The 20,634-nt window shown below is 61.8% G+C and overlaps 1 protein-coding gene across 1 annotated transcript; it reads right to left on the bottom strand.

The window, feature by feature from the left end:
- Window positions 1-2,028: 2,028 nt before the first annotated feature.
- Faap20 (FA core complex associated protein 20) lies at window positions 2,029-6,002 on the bottom strand. The gene is made up of 4 exons (XM_076863440.2): window positions 5,883-6,002; window positions 5,548-5,680; window positions 5,172-5,440; window positions 2,029-2,229 (listed from the first exon to the last, which is right to left on the bottom strand). The coding sequence occupies exons 1-4, from the start codon at window positions 5,945-5,947 to the stop codon at window positions 2,157-2,159; spliced, it is 540 nt and encodes a 179-aa protein (XP_076719555.2). The 5' UTR covers window positions 5,948-6,002; the 3' UTR covers window positions 2,029-2,156.
- Between the last annotated feature and the right edge of the window lie 14,632 nt (window positions 6,003-20,634).

Below are 20,634 nucleotides of genomic sequence, written 5' to 3'. Positions count from 1 at the left end.
ACAGTCCCGTTGTCCCCTCACGCACACGCGTGGCCTCACCCTCGAGATCCTACCAGTGGGCCGCACTGTCCCGGCTGCACCCTCCCCCAGTCCACACTGCGTCTTGGCTGGGCCAAGCTGAGGCCTTCCCTGGGTTTGGACCAGGGCACGGCACATGCCAGCCCTGGAACCCCATGCTCCGCCCATGTCCCTCCCACCCCTCCCCACCAGATACTGGGACAGGGCAGCAAGGCAGTGCCTGCGTGAGGAGGGCTGGACTCCGGGAAGCTGTGCCCTGCAGGCCGTCCGCCTGGCAGGAAGGCACAGAAGGCCCCTGCCCTGCTCACCACCCAGCCCAGTCGCTGGGGGCCAGCATCAGGACGGGAGAGGACGCCACTGGGCCTCTACTGGCTGGGATGCCCTCTGCCCTGGCCAGACACAGCCCTGGGACTCCAGCCCCTGCCAGCAGCCTTCCCACTCAGGACAGTGCCTCGGGCTCCCTGCCCGGCGCTGGGGCCATGAGCCTGGACCCAACCGCCTGCCCTGACCTCAGGACAAGAGCCAATCCCAACCTTCCCGTGAGTCCACGCACGGTTCCCAGGCTTGCTCTGCAGAACCCCAACACAGTGGCCCTTCGACAGGCTCCCAAGTGCCCCAGGATGCAGCCTGGCCTACCCTTGGCCCTGAGCTGCCCGCTCCCTGCATGTGCCTTCAAAGCTTGTTCAAAGCCATTTTTTTAAAAGGAAAATCCCGATTTCTGGATGTCACCCTGGGTTTCATGTCCTGCTCGTCCCACGGGACCCTGTGCCTTGCTGAGTACCAAAACCTGGCTCCTCAGAACCCCTGAGCCAGGCCCCAGGAGAAAGCGGCCCAATCCCCTGAACGAATGTCGCTGATAAGCCAGGGCAGTGGCCACACCTGTCCCCCCAGCAAGTCAGAGGCTGAGGCTTGAGGACCCAAGCCCCAGGCCCCCTGTCTCACAATCAGGAAAGGCTGGGTGTGGCTCGGTGGTAGAGCACCCTGATATAATCCACGGTATCAAAAACCAAACCAAACCAAAGGTGGCTGACAGGAACAGGCCTGTCCCTGCTTGGGGAACCACTGACCCTCGGCAAAGAGGCCGCAGGGCCCCTGGTGCATCACCTCTCCTGCCTCAGGACGCACTCCCGGGAGCTCTCTGTCCTGGAGACCTCATGGCCCCTGCTCACACATCACACCTCACCCCGCTGTGACGGCCACCCTTGGTGACACCGCCCCTGCCTGTGGAGGTGAGCACACCAGGGGGTTAACAGTGTGGCTGTGATCTGGTCTGGATTCAAGGGGCCTAAGCTCCTGTGTTTTTTGGGGTTTTTTTAATATTTTTAATTTTTATTTATTTCTTAGTTTTCGGCAGACACAACATCTTTGTTTGTATGTGATGCTCAGGATCGAACCCGGGCCGCACGCATGCCAGGCGAGCACGCTGCCGCTTGAGCCACATCCCCAGCCCCAGCCCCAGCCCCAGCTCCTGTGTTAATGCAGGAACATCCAGGGGTAAGGTGGCTGGACAGAGCTACAGCCTGACTGTCCACCGTTAGAATGGGCTGCCTGGGTGGGAGCTGGGGCTGCCCTGGACAGCGTGTCTCCCCTGCAGCTCTCCCCCTCTCCCTCCGGGCTGCCCTCTCTGGAGCGGGGTCCTGCCCCATGCCCTTCCACCACGGCACGCTGCCTCGCCTCAGGCCAGAGCAAGGGGCTGAGAGGACAAGGACCAAGCCTCTGAACCGCAGCCAAAATAAAAGCTTTCCCTGCCCCAAGTTGTTCTTCTAGGTCCTTTGGTCCCAGCAGTGACAAGCTGCCTGGCCCTCTGGCCCAGCCCGTCAGGCTTCACGGCGGGGAGGGCATGCTGCCCTGAGCAGGCCCAGCTGAGTGCACACAGGTGGTGCGGGCAGAGGTGCCCAGTTCTGGGGAAAGCACAGCCTCCCCACCTGGGGCCGGGGCCATGGACTCTCCACAGTGGTCAGGACTCTGCCCGACTCCCACATCAGAAACAGAGGAAGCCAGCGTCCCAGCTTTAGCACGCAAGGCGGGAGAGCCCACACCCGTTTTAATGTGCATGTTCAGGAGCAGAGAGAAGGTGATCAGTGAGGGCAGCCTGGCCAGGAGCCCCCTTTAGCAGCTCTGCTCTGGACACCGGCGGTTTACCACGCCACATCATCCGTGCTTTCTGCCAAGCACTGTGCGAGGTGGCTGTCCACGTCCAGCTGGGCCAGCCTGCGAGAGAGAACAGACACGGTCACTCAGCCCCTTCCTAGAGTACTGGCCGTAGGACAGGCACCTCCACGCCTCCCCCTGTGCTCCTTAGAGGTCCTGCTGGAGAGGACCCCAGGGGCCTTCTCCACAGCTGGTCAGAATGAGAGGCAGGGACATCAACCTCAGGAACCTTGCCCACTGCCGGAGAACTGCCTCCAGCCAGAGGCCACAAGGCCCTGGACTCCTGCCCCAGCCCCAGAGGACTCAATGCCTGCCTGGCACAAAGTACACTCATCATGGGGCTGACCCCAAAAGCCCATCTACAGGTGGACAGCAGCAGAGATGGGCAGCCTGCCCCCCTAGCCTTCCACAGCAGGAGGTCACGCACGCTGGGGGGCAGATCTTCCAGGAGCACCGTCAGGGAAGAGCCAGCCCCCTGAGCAGGAAGGCAGGAGCACCTGCAGAGCACCTCACCAACCTCATAGCGGAGGCAGCAGGCAGCAGGCGGCCAGCTCAGGCCTGGGATCTGAGTCCCTTTCTTTGGTTCCAGGGACTGAACTCAGGGTGCTTTAGCACTGAGCCACATCCCCAGCCCTTTTCTTATTATTTGAGACGGGGTTTAAGTTGCTCAGGGCCTTGCTAAGTTGCGGAGGCTGGCCTCGAACTTAGGATCCTTCTGCCTCAAGAGCCACTGGGATTACAGGGGGGCGCCACTGCGCCTGAGAATGTTCTCTCCCGTGGAAGAAGCAAGCCCCATGCAGGACTGTCAGCTGGGCGGGGCCTTCCCTGGACTCCGGGAGTAGGCGGCTCTGGAACAATGGCCCCAGGGAGGGGCAGCAGGAAGGAACCCACCAGAGCCGGAGAGCTCAGGGAGGCCCCTGGACCAGCAGGCAGGCTCCACGCTCAGTGTCACCCCACCAGCAGCCCAGGCAGGGAAGGCCAGGTCCCAGCTGTAACTCCCAGAGGGTGGCCTGGCAGAGGTGCTCAACGGAGCTGCTGGGGACGATGCCCAGGGACTGAGCAGTGGCTTCAACTAAGACTTGAGCCCAGGTCTTCCTGGAAGCCACATGGCCAGTGTCCCCCTGAAGCAACCCACTAGATGTCCACCTGTATGGCCCAGAGTCCACCAGGCTGTAAGCAGAGTGTCCCCTTGCCTCCTGCCACCCGGCTCAGGCTCCCACAGCCACCCTCAGACCAGGCGCTTCCGAGTGGGGCGGCGAGCACCATGGTCCCTGGGCTCTGCTCTGTGCCCCTCTACCCCATCTGTGCGGCCATCACAGCCTCCATTTCACTTCCCCGTGGCACCCCTCAGAGCAGGACTCTGAGGTGGCTTCCAGTAGGACCTGGCCTGGGCATGCGCCCGAGGCTCTCTCTCGGATCTGGGCAGCTGGCGCTGGCCTGCCCAGGAGCCGCATGGAACTGTGAGTCCTAAGGACCCTCTGGACATGCTGCTGGCCAACCAGATGCCTGCTCCCTGTCCTATAGACCTCCCAGGACACGGCCTGAATGTGCCAGGTAGACGGCCAGAAAGGCCCCTCTCTGCGAGAGAAGACCAGAATGACCAACTACCTCTGATGACAAGGGGACATCAGGCCCAAAGGCTGAGTGGCCCTGACCACAGCAGGAAGTTCCCTTGCCAAACCTGACCCCCGAGACAGCTCCCCTCTGCTCCCAGGTCCTGGTGACCACCGGTGGTTCTCTCTACTGGCAGCCCCCAGTCAGGTACCCTAAAGTCCCCAAGAGCCCCTCAGCCCCTCAGGGACCATGGGCTTCAGCCTGTTCTTGGAACCAGTCCCTCTTCCACATGCCTTCCCCAGACAGTTCTGTGAGGACTTGGGTCATCCTGTCCAGGGGATTCCAGGTCATGTACCCTGGACATCTGCCCCGTAGAGCTGTTTCAGCCTGACGTGTTTTTGAACACTACCATCCTGACCCCATGCCCATGGTGGACACCCTCAATAAGACCAAACAGGAGGGCCCAAGACCACAGATAACTAGCTGGTCCAGCAGGACGCAGGACAAAGTGGTAGTTCATGTACTGCATCTTAGCAAAAGAAGAGGTTCCACCCCCTTACTTAAGAAAGAGGCACAAACCAGTGGCACCGCCTGTAATCCCAGCCACACAAGGGAGGCTGAGGCAGGAGGATCACAAGTTCAAGGACTTCGTCTGCTTTAGCAAAACTCTAAACAACTTAGCAAGGCCCTGTTTCAAAATAAAAAGGGCTGGGGCTCAGCAGTGCAGCGCTTGCCTAGCATGTGTGAGGCACTGGATTCGATTCTTAGCACCACACATAAATACATTTTTTAAAAAATGAAAGTTAATTGACAACTAAATAAAATAAATAAATAAATTTTTATTTTTAAATAAATAAAAAGGGCTGGGCATGTAGCTCAGTGCTTAAGCACCCCGGGGTGCCATCCCCAGTACCCAAAAAAAGACATAAAAATATAGTCATTTTTGTTTGTTTTGGTTACTGGAGAAGGAACCCAGGGGTGCTCTACTCCTGAGCGACATCCCCAGCCCCTTTTATGTCTGTGAGACACAGTCCTGAAAGACTGCATCTGGCAGAAAAAAAACAAAGCCTTTCTTCTGAAAACCCCACTGGCCCTGGAAGGTGTTCATGTGGCTACTTCTCCAGGAGACCCACAGCCCATAGCCTGGCTGGTCCTAGAAGCCCCCTCTGCTGCACGTCCCCTGTGACCTGGAACATCTGGGCAGAGGGTTAGTGTTCACTGGCCTCCTCCCACAGCACACAGAGCCCGGGAAGGTGGACTGCAGGTAGACCCCAGACCAGCACAGCAGGAGCCACAGGGAGCCGCGCAGGGTCACTGGGTTGTGCTGACCTTCCATCTGTGGCAGGGGGCTTTGGAAGGTGACAGCTGGGCCCAGGCTCCCCTCAGCAGGCGTGGTTCTTCACAAAGGGATTGGGTCCCTGGGCCTGCAGGATGGGCGGGGGACTCACCCGGGGCTGAACTCCTTCTGGCACATTGGGCAGCTCTGCAAGGCTGGGGGCCCCTCCACAGACAGCTGCTCCTGGACGCTGGGGGTCCCGCAAGGATGAGGCTCAGGGTGTCCTGTCAGGGACCCAGTGGGGGGCTCTGGGTGACACCCAGCCCTGTAGAAGCAGCCCAGGCCCCCCAGGGCAGACGGAAAGGGTGTCCAAGAAAAGGCCTGGGGTCCAACGGTGAAGGTCTCAGGAGGCAAGGTATGCTCGGGGTCAGGCCCAGGTTCCTGCAAAACGAGGTGGTTGGCCATGCCCAGTGGCACCTGGGCCCTCCTGAGCCTGGACAACCCGTCTAGCTCTGAGGGAGAACCCCCGTGGGTTCCGGCCCACACACCTGGCTGGGGAAAGCGGGAAGCGGGGGCAGCAGCTCGCCGTCCAGGGCCTGATCCGAGCTCGCTATGCGCAGCAGCAAGGCCCAGGGCTGGCTCTCGCTGCCCGCCAGGAGAAACCAGGGGCCGCCGGGAGGCCTGGGGGCACAGTGGGGGTCAGCCGGGAGGAGTGTGGGAGGAAGCAGGGGCCCGGGGAGGCGCTGGGGAGGAAGGACTGCGGCCGGTGATGGGGGACAGGAAGCCCGCGCCCAGAGGCGGCTCCGCGAAGCAGAGTCGCAGAGTCGAGGAGCGGCCAGCTCGCCGCCCCGGGGCCCAGTCCCCCCTCGCGTCCTGACCTCACCCGTCCCCCGAGCGCGGCCTCCGGCGGCTCAGCCTCCCGCACGGCCTCCTCCGCGCCGCCTCCATCTGCCCGCGTGCGTCCGGCGGAAGTGAGAGGCTGGGGCCGCGGACCCCGCCCCGGACCTGACCACGCCCGGGCCCGAGGCGGTCGACACCGCCCGGCCGGACCCCGCGGAGCGACGGGGGCGACGGCGAGGAGGCCGCACCCCAAAGCGCCTGGAGCCCAGCTTTGGGGACCCAGCGGAGTCGCCCCCGCCAAGCTGCCCTGGAGCCCAGGTGGGCGCCGCCTTCCCGGACCGCGGTGCCAGCTTCCCAGGACGCAGGCCAAAGGGCTTGTCCCACCCGCGTCCCGCTCCCTCAACACGTCCAGCGGCCAGGCCGCCCTGGCCCTGCCACCTGGCCACCGCTCCCGGCAGCCCCTGCCTCCAGGAGGGCGCCATAAGTACACAAGGCGCGGGGGCCCTCCTCTGCCACGAGCCTCTCCTTACAGAAGAGGGAGGCCCTTCCGTCTCCTGCACTGGAAGAAAGTAAAGTCCAGGCGGCCAACCCCGGGGCGCGGGGCGCGGGAGGCGGTGCCGGCGGTGGCAGCCCCGAGGCCTCCCGTCCCCTTCCTGCACCCCCTCAGTCCACCACGTGGTGGCAGCAGACGCCCAGGCACCCCTGTGCAACCGCTCGCTGTGCCGCTGATCGTGGGGGTCACTCCAGGGGCAGCGCGGGGGAGGCAGGGGCTGGGGCCCACAGGAGGCCATGTAGCTCTGATGGAGACACTGGGCGCTGTGGGCCAGTCATCAGGCTCTCGGGAAGATGCCCACACCAGGGGTCGCCAGGGAGGAGGGGGGCTTTCTAGATGGGGCCTCCTTGGAAGGCAGGAGACTGCTCAAAGGGAACCTGACACACTGAGGCTCATGGTCTGGGGCCAGGAACAGCACATGTGACAGGCACCTCTTTCTTGGGTGCCAGGGAGAAAGGAGTGGTGCAAAGCATGAAGGAGAGCGGCTCTAGTCAAGGTCCTGGGGTGTGCACTGGTGCCAGTTTGCAGGACTCCCCCAGCCTGGTTCTCCACAGACCATGAAGGAGCCCACAGGTGCAGAAGAGGGGTGCGAGTGTGAGCCTCTGCTTTCGGGTCACTTTCTCAAGTGACCAAGTCTTCAAATGCAGTCACAAGACCTGACCCCAGGCAGTACCCTCTCACTTCCAGGCCCAGGGGTGTTCTGGGTCCTCACTGGACGTGCACCCTGGGCCTCTGGAGCCCCGTGCAGGGGCCAGGCCACCCTTGGCCTGATCTTCCAGTACAGGAAGCAGCAAGGGGGACGTTCACGGAGTGTCCTGTGCAAGGCCCTGGGTTCCATCTGCAGTGCTGCAAGAAACAGAGAGTCCAACACTTGCAGCTGGCCTGGCCGCCCATGTGCTAAGTCCTGTGTCCACCTAAAGCACTGCTAGGAGCCTGTGTCCCGGGCAGGGCCGAGAAGGCACAGGGGCTGGGCCTCAGTCAGGGACTGCCCTTGGCAGATGTTCCTTACACGCTCCGCGACATTCCAAAGCTTTGTCTCCATTTGGCTTTTTCCCCAAAGGAAGGCACCTCCAGGTCCCCATTTCCACTTGTGGGGACATGACAGGGGCCAGAGTGCACAGGAGCCTCATGGAATTACCCTGCATTCCCATTGTGCTGCAGGAGAGCCCAGATGGCAACAGGGTGGAGGCCTGGGGGTTGGGGAGACCATGTCAGAACAGGGCCTGAGGCCTGCGTGGCCGTCACCTGGGTGGCAGAGTCCCTGGTCAGCCATGGGAGGGTTTGAACAGGGAGTGACCGTTCACTGAAAGACTGCTGTGAACAGAGGTGACCAGGCTGGGGTCTCTGTCCCCAAGAGTGGCTCAAATGGGAGCTCTGGAATAGGGCCAGCCCCTCCCCAGATGCCCCTTGGTTTGGGGGCCTTTGGAGTTGGGGATTAGAGGCTGCACCCCAACCCCGAATCTAGACTGCTGACTACTGGCAGGTTCTAGCCCGTGGATGCTGGGGCACGCCCTCACCCGGGCCTCCTGGGGGCCTGAACGCCTGTTATGTGCCCAGCAAATCCTGCGATGTTTCCCAGGCAACTGTCTCGTGCAGCCTGCCTGCCTGGCACCCCCAAAACCTGGAACGGCCGCCGTGCCTGGCTCCAGCCAGACAGCCTTGCCTGCTTGCACACACGGGCCAGCAGGTGTGGTGAGCAGAGCCCATGGCCCAGCCAGGCTACAAGGCCATACATGTGCAACAGGCAGCCCAAGTCTCTCAGCTGCCCTCACACAGGCAGCAGGCAATACCGGGCACCCTGCGGATGTCGAGCTGTTCTGCCACATGATGGGGTAGAGGCTGCCAAGCACCATGAGCGTGCACCCTGATGTGCCTGCCGCCACAGGTCACGCTTAGAGACAGGAAGCCTGTGCCACCTTCTGGGGCTGGTCAGCATGACCAGCCACTGTCTTGGTCCCATTTGCAGGGGGCCAATGGTAGAACCAGTCCCTAAGAAATTGAGGAGGGTATTGGGAGCTGGAACTTGGCTCAGTTGGTAGAGTGCTTGCCTCGCAGGCACAAGGCTCTGGGTTCAATCCCCAGCACCACCAAAAAAAGAAAAGAAAAAAATTGAGGAGGATGTTGGGGAGCCAGATAGCACATGGACCACTGATGGCTCAGGGCTGGGGTCTGGCTGACCGGCTGGCCAGCCCCTGCCAGTCAGGACCCCAGGGGATCGGTGCTGGGCCAAGATCAGCCTTGCCCCTGAGAGAATGAGGAGCCCGTTCAGGCAACTGTGAGGACACCAGCTACAGACCTCTGCTCCTTGGCAGGGAGGGGAGACAGCCCTGACCAGCTGACCTCTTTGGTTCTGAAAACAGCTCCAGGGAGGGCACCTCTCAGCTGGACCAGTCTGCAGGGCAGGCATCCTGACACCTGCACACACTTGAGCTCTTTCTGCCGAACCCAAGGGGACATCCTTCAAAAGACGGACATATTTTTTGGTGAATATGGGTTTCCACAGTGTGAGTGTCACCACAGCAGAGGGCTCAGGAGGACCTCTTCCAGTCCAACTTGACATCTGTCTTGCTGTGACCTAGGGAGGCTAGGACAAGAGGGGTTTGTGGGAGGTGTCCCTTGTACCCACTTGCACTTCAAAGTGGCTGGTCCTGTTGCAGGCCCAGGGGGAGATCAGGGACCAGGAGAGGGGGCAGGGCTTCCTGAGAAGGGTGGCCCCTGCCCAGTAGGGGTCACTCTCAGTCCCTCTGTGGAAGTGAGCTGGGGTGCAGGTCCCAGGGCCCCACTGGACCCCCCGCCATGGTAACTGAGGAGGAAGAGGTGGATCCTGGGCAGGGGATGAGACCAGAGAGCACCAGGCCCACAGGCCCTGGATTCTGCCCTGGGGTCAGTGCCCATCTCCCCTGGCAGCCAAGGGTAAATGAGGCCCACTGGGGTAACTAAAGCCAAAGGAGGGGGCGCCCCACCTTCTTTGTCCCAAGGGCCTACACTTCCTGGCCCAGGGCACCTGCTGCTGAGAACTCCTCCAGGAGCCAGCAGAGCTCGGGTCAGCCCTCAGACCAGCCCAGGTCTGGCCTCTTAACACTGCCCTGCCTTCGCTCTGCCCTGCCTCTCTTGGGCCAAGAGCCCAGCACCTGTACAGGGAAGCCAGGGCCTCCTGGCCTTTAGGGGAGGGGCAGGGAGGGCCGGGGTGCTGGGTAGGCCTTGGCCTTGGTCCCTGAGCCATCCAGTCCACCCTATACCCAGTACTGCAGTGGAGATAACGCTGATTGGCCCCATTTACAGATGGGCCAGCTGAGGCCCCGGGCATCCATCATCTGCTTGTCATAGGTCCCATGACAGGATCAGCCAAGCCACAAAGCCAGGCCCAAGCTGGGGGCCCTGCTGATCTACTGGCACCCAGCGGCCTCCTGCTAGGGGTCAAGGATCAGGGTGTGAAGTAGTACCTGGCCCCCTGGGCACCCTGGGGTGGCTCCTCCAGCCTAGAAGACCCAGCCAAGGCCAGGCGGCCAGTGAGGCTAACTCCTGCCCTGTCAGGTCCCAGCACATTCCATGGGCTGCCTCCCAGGCTTGGAAGGCCCCAGAGATGCACAGGAAAAGGGCTGTCCACCCCTTGCTCTGCCCCCACACCTAGCCACCCCGTGTCACCTCCGACAGCAGCCTCTGGAGGCCAACTTAGCGACTCCAGCTGCCCATGGCCCACCACCTCTGTAGATAGTGCTTGGGCTGACCCCCCAGCTCCCAGGCTGGGGCCCTGGCATGCACTTGTCCTGCCAGTGTGCTGAGCCAGCGTCCCCTCTTTGGAGGCATCTGCCCCTTCTGAGATGTTCCGCTTCCCCCAATGTAAGCTTCTTTCCCGCACACTATAAAGGCTCCCGGCTGCAGGAGGTGGGGAGGACCAGGAAAAAGCCCAGCGGCCAGGGTCCAGAGACTTGAAGATCCTGCCTGTGCGGGGCTTACCGGATCCCGGGGCTTTTTCTGAGGGGCCCCGCCCACGGCCCAGCATGTCTGAGAGTTAGAGGGCGCTCGGCAGGGTGGACGTTGTGGTGGCTTCCTTCCACTGCCCAGCCTTTCCAGGACCAGCAGGAGATGGACCTGTGCTAAACTGGCCGCTGCGGGATGCGGTCCTGCGGAAATGGGCGCCGAGCTGCTTGGTCCTGGCCGGCTCTCCCCGCCGGTCACCCACGGGCACTGCCTTCTGTTGGCCCGTCAGGGTTCCCGAGCTGCGCCCTGACACCCCTCCCCCTGACCTGCCTCCGCTCTCCAGCCTTTGTCCATCTGCCGACCCTTCCTCCGCGGTCTCGCGCGCCCCGCCCGCGGCACCTCCCGCGCCCCCCCGCCCGCCGCGTCCGGGAGCTTCCCACGCCCCGCCCCGCCCCTGGCCCCGCCCCCGCCCGGCCCCCGGAGACCTCCCACGCCCCCACCCAGGCTCCTCCCCGCCACGCCCCCTCCCCGTCACCTCCCACGTCCGGCCACGCCCTGTTCCTGTCCTCCGCGCCAGGGTCCAGGGCCGCTCGCCGTGTCCTTCGAGCACCGGCTCTGGGGGTCAGCGCCCAGCGACCTCGCAGCTCTAATTTCCTCCAGGTCCAGCGAGCTGGGCCTGGCGCGTTCCGCGGGCCTGGCGGGAGTCAGAAGTACTCCCGGGCACCTGCCCGATAGGTCCTGTGAACTGTATGGTAGCCACCTGTGGAAAGGTGAGGGAGGTAGGTGAAACGCCTTTAATCGGTGTGTGTCGGACGTGGCGTGCACATGGACGCCATCCCTGCACACAGTAGGAGCACATCGAGCACGTCTTTGTTCCACCAGGTCTTGGGAGCCAGGGTGTTCTGCCTGCCGCGCAGCTTAGTGGTCCCGCCGCCTTTCAAGTACTGGTGGCCCGGGCAGGGGGAGTGGCACCGGAACTAGGAGGAGGAGGGGCTGCCTGGGTGTCCTCTGCCCCAGTGGGCGTGTTCTGCCCCATCCAGGCTGTGGGAGTCGGGGCCTCTTCCCTTGAATGGCCCCAGAAATGCCATGTCGATGCACAGGGCATCCCAAGGACGGCAAGCATCTGACCAACTCCTACCCTGGGCCTAGCCCCCTGCACCTCACCTGTCCTCGCACCTGGGGTTCTGGAAGACCCTCCCCAGCAGAGGAGATGAGACCTCACTTCTTCATTCCTATTTAGCCTGACCTGAGAGCTGGCAGGAAGGACGCCCCCGAGTGGGCATGCAGGTCCAGGGATAGTCCAGGAGAACCAGAGCTCTCCTGGATCACGGCACTTTCATGGTGGTTGATTACCCCCTGAGAAACAGCGTGGAGGAGGAAGACCCTGGCAGGGGTCCTCCTGTCCTGGACTTCTCTCCAAGTAGCACGATCCGGAACCCCTGCTTCTCCTGCAGCCCTGCACAGTCCCAAAGGCACGCTTTTTTTTTTTTTTTTTTTTTTTTTTTGCGGGGGGGGGGGGGCTTATTTGGACCTTGGTCAAGCCCACCACAGAAGCTGCACTTCCACGGGTGGCAGGGATGCATCTGGCCCAGGCTGGGGAGTTGAGAAAGAAGCAGTTTAACGTGAGTGAAGGAAAGGGGCAGAGACAGATAACAGGGAGGGACGGGTGGCTCAGAGTGTCTTCCATCCCACCGGTGAGACTCAGTGACACGCAGGCTCTGAGAGTCCAGAGTGCCCCTCCCTGGATGGAGACCCACTCTACCACTCTGGGCCCCGTTCCTGCTGGACACCTGTCCGTCCAGTCTTGTCCTTCCTAGAGTGGGAACGACATGCTCTGACTCAGGAAGAGGTAGACTTTTTTGCCCAGAGGCAAGTCAGGAAGAAATGCAGAGTTGGGAGGCTGCGTTTTGCCAGTGAAAGTCTGTGTCTGTGAGGAAGGCTGGACACTTGGCTGTGCTGCACTCTGGAATGGGGTGCATTGGTGGGGTGCAGGGGTAACGTTTCACCTGGTATCTGGGGCGGGGCCAGGGCACCAGCGCTACTGATAGATTTGGATCTTGGTGAGGGGACCAGGCTGGCCTCAAGTGGCCTTTTGGGGCAGGACCCTCCCCAGTGACCCTTCAGCCTTCTCAGGTGTGTTCTGCAGGACACCTGGAGCTGGGAGAGACCTGAATGAGGAAACAGGCCCAGGGAGCCGCTGGGGGGAAGGCAGGGGCGGAGCTCAGTGACCTTCTCCCTCTGCGCCTAGTAGCACCCCTGCCCCCCTAGCCCCCGTACTCCCATTCACTCATTGAGTGTTTCTGGGCACCTTGAGCTGCAGGTGGTGGACCGGCCAGAACTGCCCCAGAAGTCGCAGCGCTTCCTGAGGTGGGTGAGGCACACCAGTAGAAGCATTGTCTAGTCAGGACAAGGGTGGTCAGCCCTGCAGGCAGCGGCCCTCGGAAGGCCAGGGGCTGTGTCACAGTGGCCTCTGTGTAGGGAGAACCCTGTGCTAGCTCCAGCCTGCCCCCCGCCACCAGCTGGGATCTCAACCTTGTTACAGCCTCGGATTTTCTCAATGTCTGGGTTGAGGCCTCACAGCTACAGGCTGGCACTAGCACCTGTGCACAGTCTCTGGGTGGGCATGTGTGTGTGTGTGTGTGCGCGCGTGTGTGTGTGCGCCCCCCCCCCCCCGCCCCTCTCATTGCTGGATCCCAGGCTTCCTTCTTGGTTCAGAGTGGTTTCTGCTAGGAGACTGAGGCTTGGGGTCTTCAGCCACACGTCCAGCATGGCCTGCCAACAGGCTGTCCTCAGAAATTCATGCCTGGGGCGGGGGGGGGGGGGTCCTGTGGCCTTAGGCCAGGCTTTGTGCAGGTCCAGGACCTTGGCTACAGAACCATGGCCATGAGGCCCAGGGCCGAGCGGCTGCCCTGCCCGCCTCCTGCCCTCCTTTCTTCCTCCCAGCTTTGCCCCTCTCCCTCCCTTCCTCCCTCCAAGCCTCCCTCTTCCTCCCCCTCCTGGCAGGCAGATTGCAATCCAAACCTCTTGTTAATGTCCCCCCTTCCAAGTTAAATATTACTCATGGAGATGAGCTCCCACTGGGCAGAGCTGGGCCTGGAGGTGGACTGGCCTCTGGAAGGTGTTGAGCCACGGCAGATCCAGCCCTGCAGCCATGAAGGACCCTCCCTGTAGTCAGTGGAGCAGCTGGGGATTTGGGGGCAGTTGGGCACCCCAAGCCCATCCCTGGGTCCCTGAGCCTCCACTTGAAGTTGCTAACTTGCCTCTGTTTATTTAACCCCCGGCTCCAGTAGAATGGGCAGGGCAGTGAACAGCCGTTCCCTGGGTAGGGTGGGAGGGGCCAGCTAGGGGCTGCAGAGGGTCTTGGGATGGGCCAGGAGAGGGCCCTCCCCTCAGCCTGTCACCCTGCCCGGTGCCAGGCTGGGGGTGGGGCTGGGAACAAAATGTTCAGAACAACAGCCTCAGCTGTCCCATGTCCATTCCTCTTGTGGAGGCATAGGGGTGCTGTTGGCTCAAGGACTTGGGGATCCCCAATAGCTAGGGGAGGCATGAAGGCCTGACCTTCACTCACCCTGCTCACACCTATCCCCCAGGGAATAGAGCTAGAGCTTAACCATGGGCCCTGTGTCATCTGCCTACCTCCATTCTCATTTCATCTCCCACCATCCTGACCTCTATCCCTTTTCATGGGCCCTACCTCAGGACCTTTGCACCTGCTCTCCTGCTACCCAGAATTCATTCTTATCTATTTTAGAGCTTTGCTCAGATGGAGCTTGTGGGGAACTCCCTGCCTCGGACTCATGACCCCAGCCCTGCACCCTGGTCTTCCTTCTAAGAGAATGGACCCTGTCCAACATGAAATATATAGAAATTTCATCATCTCTTACAAAGACATAAGCTCTTGGGAACAAGAAGTCTCTTCTGCTGCTGTGCGCTTGCTGTAGATAGGCACTGGGCACCTTGGTGGAGAAGCCGATTCTGCATTCCCACCTAACCAGGGGCTCACCCCCAGATGCCACTACCCTTCCACATCACACCCAGCTCCTCCTGAGCCTCCACCTGTGCAGACATGGCAGGCTGACCAGCCTGCAGACCCAGGTCTCCCACAGGCCTTCTGGGCACCCCGGGCGGGAGGGAGGAGCAGTACAGACAGGCACCTGAGCCCAGGCACAAGCCGAGGTGGGTGGGTGTGGAGGGGCTTCCTGGCCTGGTCCTGAGCTGTGAGCTCGAGTGGTGAATGTACCCTCCGGTGAGGCTCTGCTGACCCTTCAGTCCCCGGGGGCTCCTCGGCTTCCCCCTGCACTATCCAGGCAGAGCCTGTGGAGTGGTGCTGTACTGGACCAGCTATGTCCACCCTGCTGCCGTAGAGTAGAGCCTCCTGCCGTAGTCACCCATGTGCAGGGCCTCTGTCCCATTGGTCCCCTGGCCCTCTCCAGAGGGGCCTCTTGCCCAGCACTGCACCCCTGAGATGGCGACCTGGGGTGTGGCTCCTGAAGGCGGGGCTGGCCCCAGGCTGTACATGCACCTGGTTGGTGACAGGGTCTCTGGGCTCTGGAGACGGCTGCCCACCTGCTGCCTCGTGCCCAGACCTGCGGGTGTGCCTGCCAATATCAGGGGCGAGTCGGGACTTCGCACCTGGAACCCAGCAGGAGGAGGAATGTGGGCCTCGAGAGGAGCAGCCAGCGGAGCCGGGCGTCCTGCAGATGTCCTCTTCCCTACCTGGGCAGGGCAGGACAGCGTGGCCCCTAGCCAGAGAGCCCAATGCCTGACCTTTCCTCCTTTGACTGACCAGCTGAGGCTGGGGGGGTGCACAGAAGAACTGGCGCTGCGGAGGGGCAGGGCCAGCAGCCCACCTGCAGGTGGCAGGCTGGGCAGTGCATGGCTGGATGGGCTCCTCTGTGGGCTTCTTGCCAGGAGTGTCCCTCCCTCGTGGCCACAGAAAACAGAGTGGTCTGAGCCATGCTCACCCGTGGCACTGCCAAGACCCCTCCACCACTTCAGCAAAGACCCTGTGCTGTGACACGCGGCCTGGGTCGGGTAGCGCACCTCCCACCCCACTCTGGTCACTGGTGTCCCCATCCTCAGTTTGGCTGAGGGCTGGCCCTAGACAGGCACTGCAGGGACAGCTGGATGAAGAGTGGCCTCCAGAAGGACATAGGCTGCCCTGGGAGGCCTGGCCAGGTGAAGGGCCCCACCCCAGCAGCCTGGCCAGGACCTGGGTACCTGCAGAATGACCTGCAACAGCTCGCGTCCCAGGTGTCCTGGCAGCTTTGTCTGAGGGGCCTGCGTGCACACAGGCACCTGGACAGGCACCTGAGAGGCCACCCCCAGGCTGTCCCAACCCTGGCTGTACTTGTGGGCTCCCTGGCCCCTGCCTGGTGGCCGCCTCTCTTAGGAAAGAGTTTGTGATGAGGGGCCACGGGGAGCTGGCCAGAGGGGCTGTGCCGAGCCAGCTGCCCCTCCTCCCTCTGTCCACAGGGCAGGGCCGTCGGCAGTCGGCATGGCTGGGAGCCCAGAGTGGGAGGGCGGCCCTTCTGGGTCAAATCCCTGGGCCTGTGCCCTCCGCCAAGGGGCTCCATCAGAGCCACTCCAAGGGGCATGGAGAAGCCTGGACGCTGCCCCCCACTGGAGCCCCTGATCACTGGGCCAGCAGGAGCCTCGGGGTTTCAACCTGGGGAGCTGAGGAGATCTGGGAGGGGGTCTGGGAAGCTCTGCAGCCCCTGGGCCCCAGGCAGCGCCTCAGAGGCCTGGGCCGCAGGAAGGGGTAAGGTGACGTCATTGCCGCCTGGAATCTGCTGTTTGGAGGCGTCGTCATGGAGACCGGAAGGCTCAGGGTGGGTAAAAATAGCAAACCCAAGAGGGTGTAAGTTCCAAGAACCGGGCCTGAGAAGAGAGGAGTGATGTCTGCTGCTGAGGCCGGTGGAGCAGTGGGAGGGGGCCGCTCTGCTTCCGCTCGGCCTGCCAGTCACACAGCCCAGGGTGTGGGTGCTTCTGCCACCCCCACCCCACCCCCACCCGGGCTCTGCCACCCCCCCACCCCCACCCCGCGCAGGGTGTGGCCTGTGGACAGGCTCCCTGCCGGGGACAGCAGGAGCACATCCCCTTTCCTCTGGACGGCGCAGGAGCAGCTCCACTGGGACCTTCCCTTCCTTGGAAAGGGGAAGTGGGACCTGTGAGCAGCTTCCTGGCCCCTTCCCAGCTGACCCAGGCCTCCAGGCTGCCTCTTCGGGGCAGTGGGCAGAGCCATCTTTGCTCTGGGCCTGTGTCCACTTTTCCTGCCCTGACTGCAACAAGAAAGGACTGTCCCATAAGAACAGTCCCCTTTACCTTCCGGAGGGCGGTTTTCCTCCCAGGAGTCAGGATTCCCCTCCACACCGGGCGAGGCCTGGCCCCACAATGCCAGCTGGCTCTGCTGTGTCCGCATGGGTCCCCCTCAGGCCCAGGCCACAGAAGATGCAGCAGGAGGTGCAAGGACCTGGGGCCCCTCTCCCCAGAAAGGGAGGGGTGGGAGGACCCCTTGCATCTCTGGACTGGGGCTGCCTCCAACGGTCAGTTTGCATCCCAGCATCTGGCAGGGGCTTCCCATAGCAGAGGGAACCCCTGATGGGCAGCGTGGGATCTAGATGCCGATTCCCCCTGTGGCAAGTCCAGGTCCAGTAACATTTGGCTCAGGACCTGAGGATGACCAGGTGTGCTCAGATGGGCCAAGACCCTGGGGAGGGGGCAGGTGGAGGGCCAGTGGAGGGGGAAGCCGCTCCCTGGAGAGGGTGGCTGTCCACCCCAGCAGCAGCCTGGGAGCCCTTTCCTCCCTCCCTCCCTGCTTCCTTCCTGCCCTGGTTCCCGGGGTGCCAAGGCCTGGGTATCTGGGAGGAGCTGCAGTTGCTCCTGTTTTGCAGACACCATGGTCCTCTGCTTCGGGATGGGGCCAGGGGCAGGCAGAGTTCCCTTCCCACAACACAGCAGCACTGGGGCCTCTCACGCCCAGACTTCCCTTGTTCCTTCCCTCTGCACAGTTGGGGTAGCTCCAGGGGTCCCTCCTCTCATGCCCAGACGTCCCTTGGTTTGCAGTGGTTGGTGGCTGGTAGTTGGAGAGGGCAGGCGAGGGGAAATGGAGCCCCACAAAGGGGGAGCTCGTTCCCCCAAGAAATAGCTCGCATGCCTTATATAATGAGTGAGCTCACTCGGAGGCCCTGCCAGAAATGACGGCAGGAGGGCGGGAGGGGCCTGCTCGCTCAGGAACCAAGTGTGGCTGAGATTTAGAAGAGGCCAGGAAGTGGTGCCTGGAGGAGAGAGGGGCCTAGGGCTTATATGGGGAGAGGGCTGCTGGCCAGCCTGGGCACAAAGGCAACCAGGGCACAGCCTGCGTCCTCCTGGGGTGGAGAGACAGAAGGGAGGAGGGGCGGGTGCAGGGCATGGCCACACTAGGCTGGTCTCTCACTACAGAGGTGCCTGGCCAGACAGCGCCAGGCCCAGGCCATCCTGCTCCCCCACCAGCCTGGCCCCAGCAGGACCATGATGTTAGAGGAAGGGCCCTCCTGAGTCACCCCAGACCCCCAGACCAGTTCTGAAAGTCCTGGAGGGGGATGAGCGCTCTTTCCACCCAACCCTGCTGTCTTCTGCCCTCCCGTATCTGCATCCAGGACAGCTGGCCAGGCAGATGCTCTCTGAGGCAACCCTGGGTGGGACTGGTCTCCAGCTCCCCTGGTAGAGACTTGGCCCCACCCCAGACCCCCTCTGTGTCCCTTGAGTGTACGCAGCACCAGCCCTGTAGAGGCCCAAACTCCAGGGGACCACTTGGGACTGGGCTGGGGCAAAAACTGGGCTGGTCCAAACCACCCTCCATCTCCTGGGGAAAGACCCAGGTCTAGACAGGAGAGGGACTGGGGGCTGCGAGGGGCCCTCCTGCCTTTCCTGGGGCCTCATGGGGCTATTCACAGAGATGGGAGAGGCCCCTCGCTGCTTACTGCTGGCTCCCAGGTAAGGGGGCAGTGCCAGGGCTGGGTCTTGGCCTGTATAGCACACATGATCAGGGCCATGTCTGGAGAGACCGGCAGCCCCTGGAAGGGCCCTGGACCTGCTCTGAAGGCATGTGGAGAGTGGGAAGGGGTGCCCTCTTGGCAAAGCCACCTGCCAGTACCCTGCCATGGGCAGCCTGCCCTGGGCCCCAGCCCCTCGCTGGCCACTGCATGGCAGGCACTGACCATGTTGAGCCAAGCTGGTGAGACTGGGGTGGAAGCAGAGGATGGGACAGCCTGGCACCAGAGCTCCAGAGATATGGCCCGCGATGCCGCCCTTGTCCCTGCCTCTGCAGGAGCCACTGAAGCTCTCCTGTGACAGCAGTGCTACCTGTGCCCCGGTGCTCTCTGCCCACCTGTGCTGCTCAGTGGCATGTGACCCTCAGGGGGCAGCAGAGAGGCCCAGGGGTGCTCATGGTGCACAGGCCCTGGCCTGGGTCTCTGGCCCCTCTGCCCAGCAGCCTCTCAGCCCCACATCTTACACATGACCTCTTAGCTGGCCTTGGGGCCCTTGTTGGGCAGAGTGCTGCAGGGCATAGGTGAAGCGGTCACTCTGTGATCTGCATGGCATGACCGGAGCCCCAGGCAGGCTGTGGACAGCTAGGTGTACATTCCAGAGCAGCACAGGACGCTCTGGGGCACAGGGTCCAGAGGATGGGGTGTGGCCGCAGGGCAGGGTCATGGTTTAGCATGCAGCTTCTCCGGCCTGGCCTTGCTGAGTGTCCTGCTGGCTGTCCACAAGCCAGCACCTGGTCTACTCAGGGTCGGGGGACCCTCATCTCCCGCAGGGGAAGGGGTCCAAGGGCCAGCTTTGCCTTCCAGCCCTGGCTGGCCAGGCCCCATCACACCTTCACTGTGGATCCAGAGTGGGGGCTGGCACCCATCTGACTCCTGGGATTGTCCAGCGCCCTGTTTGGGCCCACAGAGTCCGATGGCCTCATTGTCACCCCACCCCTTTGTCCAGCAAGTGAGGCCAGACCTACCGTTGGCAGGAGGCCTCTGAGGAGTGGGCAGAGAGGAAAGGGAGCTCCCCTCTCCCTCCTTCCCGCTCCTAAGATGATGCAGGTGGCTGCTGGACAGGAGGCAGGCCCTGGGGTACTGCTGAAGTGGGAGTGGGCAGGAGCTGGGCCTGGGCTGGGCGGAGTGGTCAGCTGCCAGCCAGTTCCTGCTGCAGTGTGCTAGGTTTAGTCTCTTGTTCCCACTGGCCACACGGACAGGACTATCCATGGGCAGGCCCCTTGGACAGCTGCCCGCATAGCGCTTCCTATGCCTCACCTATTGACCCTAGGAGACAGGTCTGGGCTACATATGGGTTGGTGGGACCCATGGATGACCCTGACAGGCCCAGCTCTGGGACCACCCCAGGGGAGACTGAAGCACACTCAGGGCCACCTAGGCAAATGGCCCTTGTATGGACCATGTGGCTAACCCACAGAGCTCCATTGTAGGGGAGATCCCTTCCAGCCAGAAGGTCCAGAAAGAAGCAACAGGGAGCCAGGCATGGTGGCCAAGCCTGTGGTCCCAACGACTTGACTCAGGAGGCTGAGGCAGGAGGATGGCAAGTTCAAGGGCAGCCTGAACAACTTAGTGAGACCCAGCCTCAGAATGAGAAATTAAAGGGCTGGGGAGGTCTCTCAGTGGTAGAGCACTCCTGGGTTTAGTCCCAGTACCAAAACACAAAAGAAAACAATTCCAAGTACCATGTCAACTACATCCAGGAACTTGGACAGTTTTCATTATTGTTGAGTTTAAAACATTCTGTGATTTCCATTTTTATTCCTTTTAAATTGATGACTTACTCGAGGTGTGTTTTGTCTTGCCCCAGACTATGTTTTTTTTTTTTTTTTTGGCGGCGGGGATACTGGGGACTGAACTGAGGGGCACTCAGCCACTGAGCCACATCCCAGCCCTATCACATCTCCAGCCCTATGTTTTTTTGGTACCAAGGATTGAAATCAGAGGCACCTGACCACTGAACCACATCCCCAGTCCTATTTTGTATTTTATTTAGAGACAGGGTCTCACTGAGTTGCTTAGTGCCTGGCTTTTGCTAAGGCTGGCTTTGAACTTGGGATCCTCCTGCCTCAGCCTCCTGAGCTGCTGGGATTGCAGACGTGCGCCACAGCGCCTGGCTCTTTGTTTTGTCGTGGGATTATGAGTTCATTTTCCTTGTTTATTTTCAGTTTAGAGTTCTGTTTTATTTTTTTTTTTAAATTTGATTCTTACCCAGGAAAACCAGATATATAGATAAAAGGAACAAAACCCCCAAATGTGGGGGTTCTCAATGTATCTGTAGGAGCTACGACTCT

The sequence above is a fragment of the Callospermophilus lateralis genome, chromosome 7 (genome assembly GCF_048772815.1).
Source record: "Callospermophilus lateralis isolate mCalLat2 chromosome 7, mCalLat2.hap1, whole genome shotgun sequence".
NCBI classification, from domain to species: domain Eukaryota; kingdom Metazoa; phylum Chordata; class Mammalia; order Rodentia; family Sciuridae; genus Callospermophilus; species Callospermophilus lateralis.
Note: the sequence above shows the minus strand (reverse complement) of the source record. Positions and strands in the feature narration are given on the sequence as shown.

What these genes read in the sequence shown, in the direction of transcription:
- Faap20 (XM_076863440.2), bottom strand. Translation starts at nt 5,947, where the DNA reads ATGGAGGCGGCGCGGAGGAGGCCGTGCGGGAGGCTGAGCCGCCGGAGG. An exon ending in TTCCCGCTTTCCCCAGCCAG is followed by an intron (nt 5,441 to 5,547) that starts GTGTGTGGGCCG and finishes CTCGTTTTGCAG; the next exon opens with GAACCTGGGCCTGACCCCGA. An exon ending in CAGAAGGAGTTCAGCCCCGG is followed by an intron (nt 2,230 to 5,171) that starts GTGAGTCCCCCG and finishes TCTCTCTCGCAG; the next exon opens with GCTGGCCCAGCTGGACGTGG.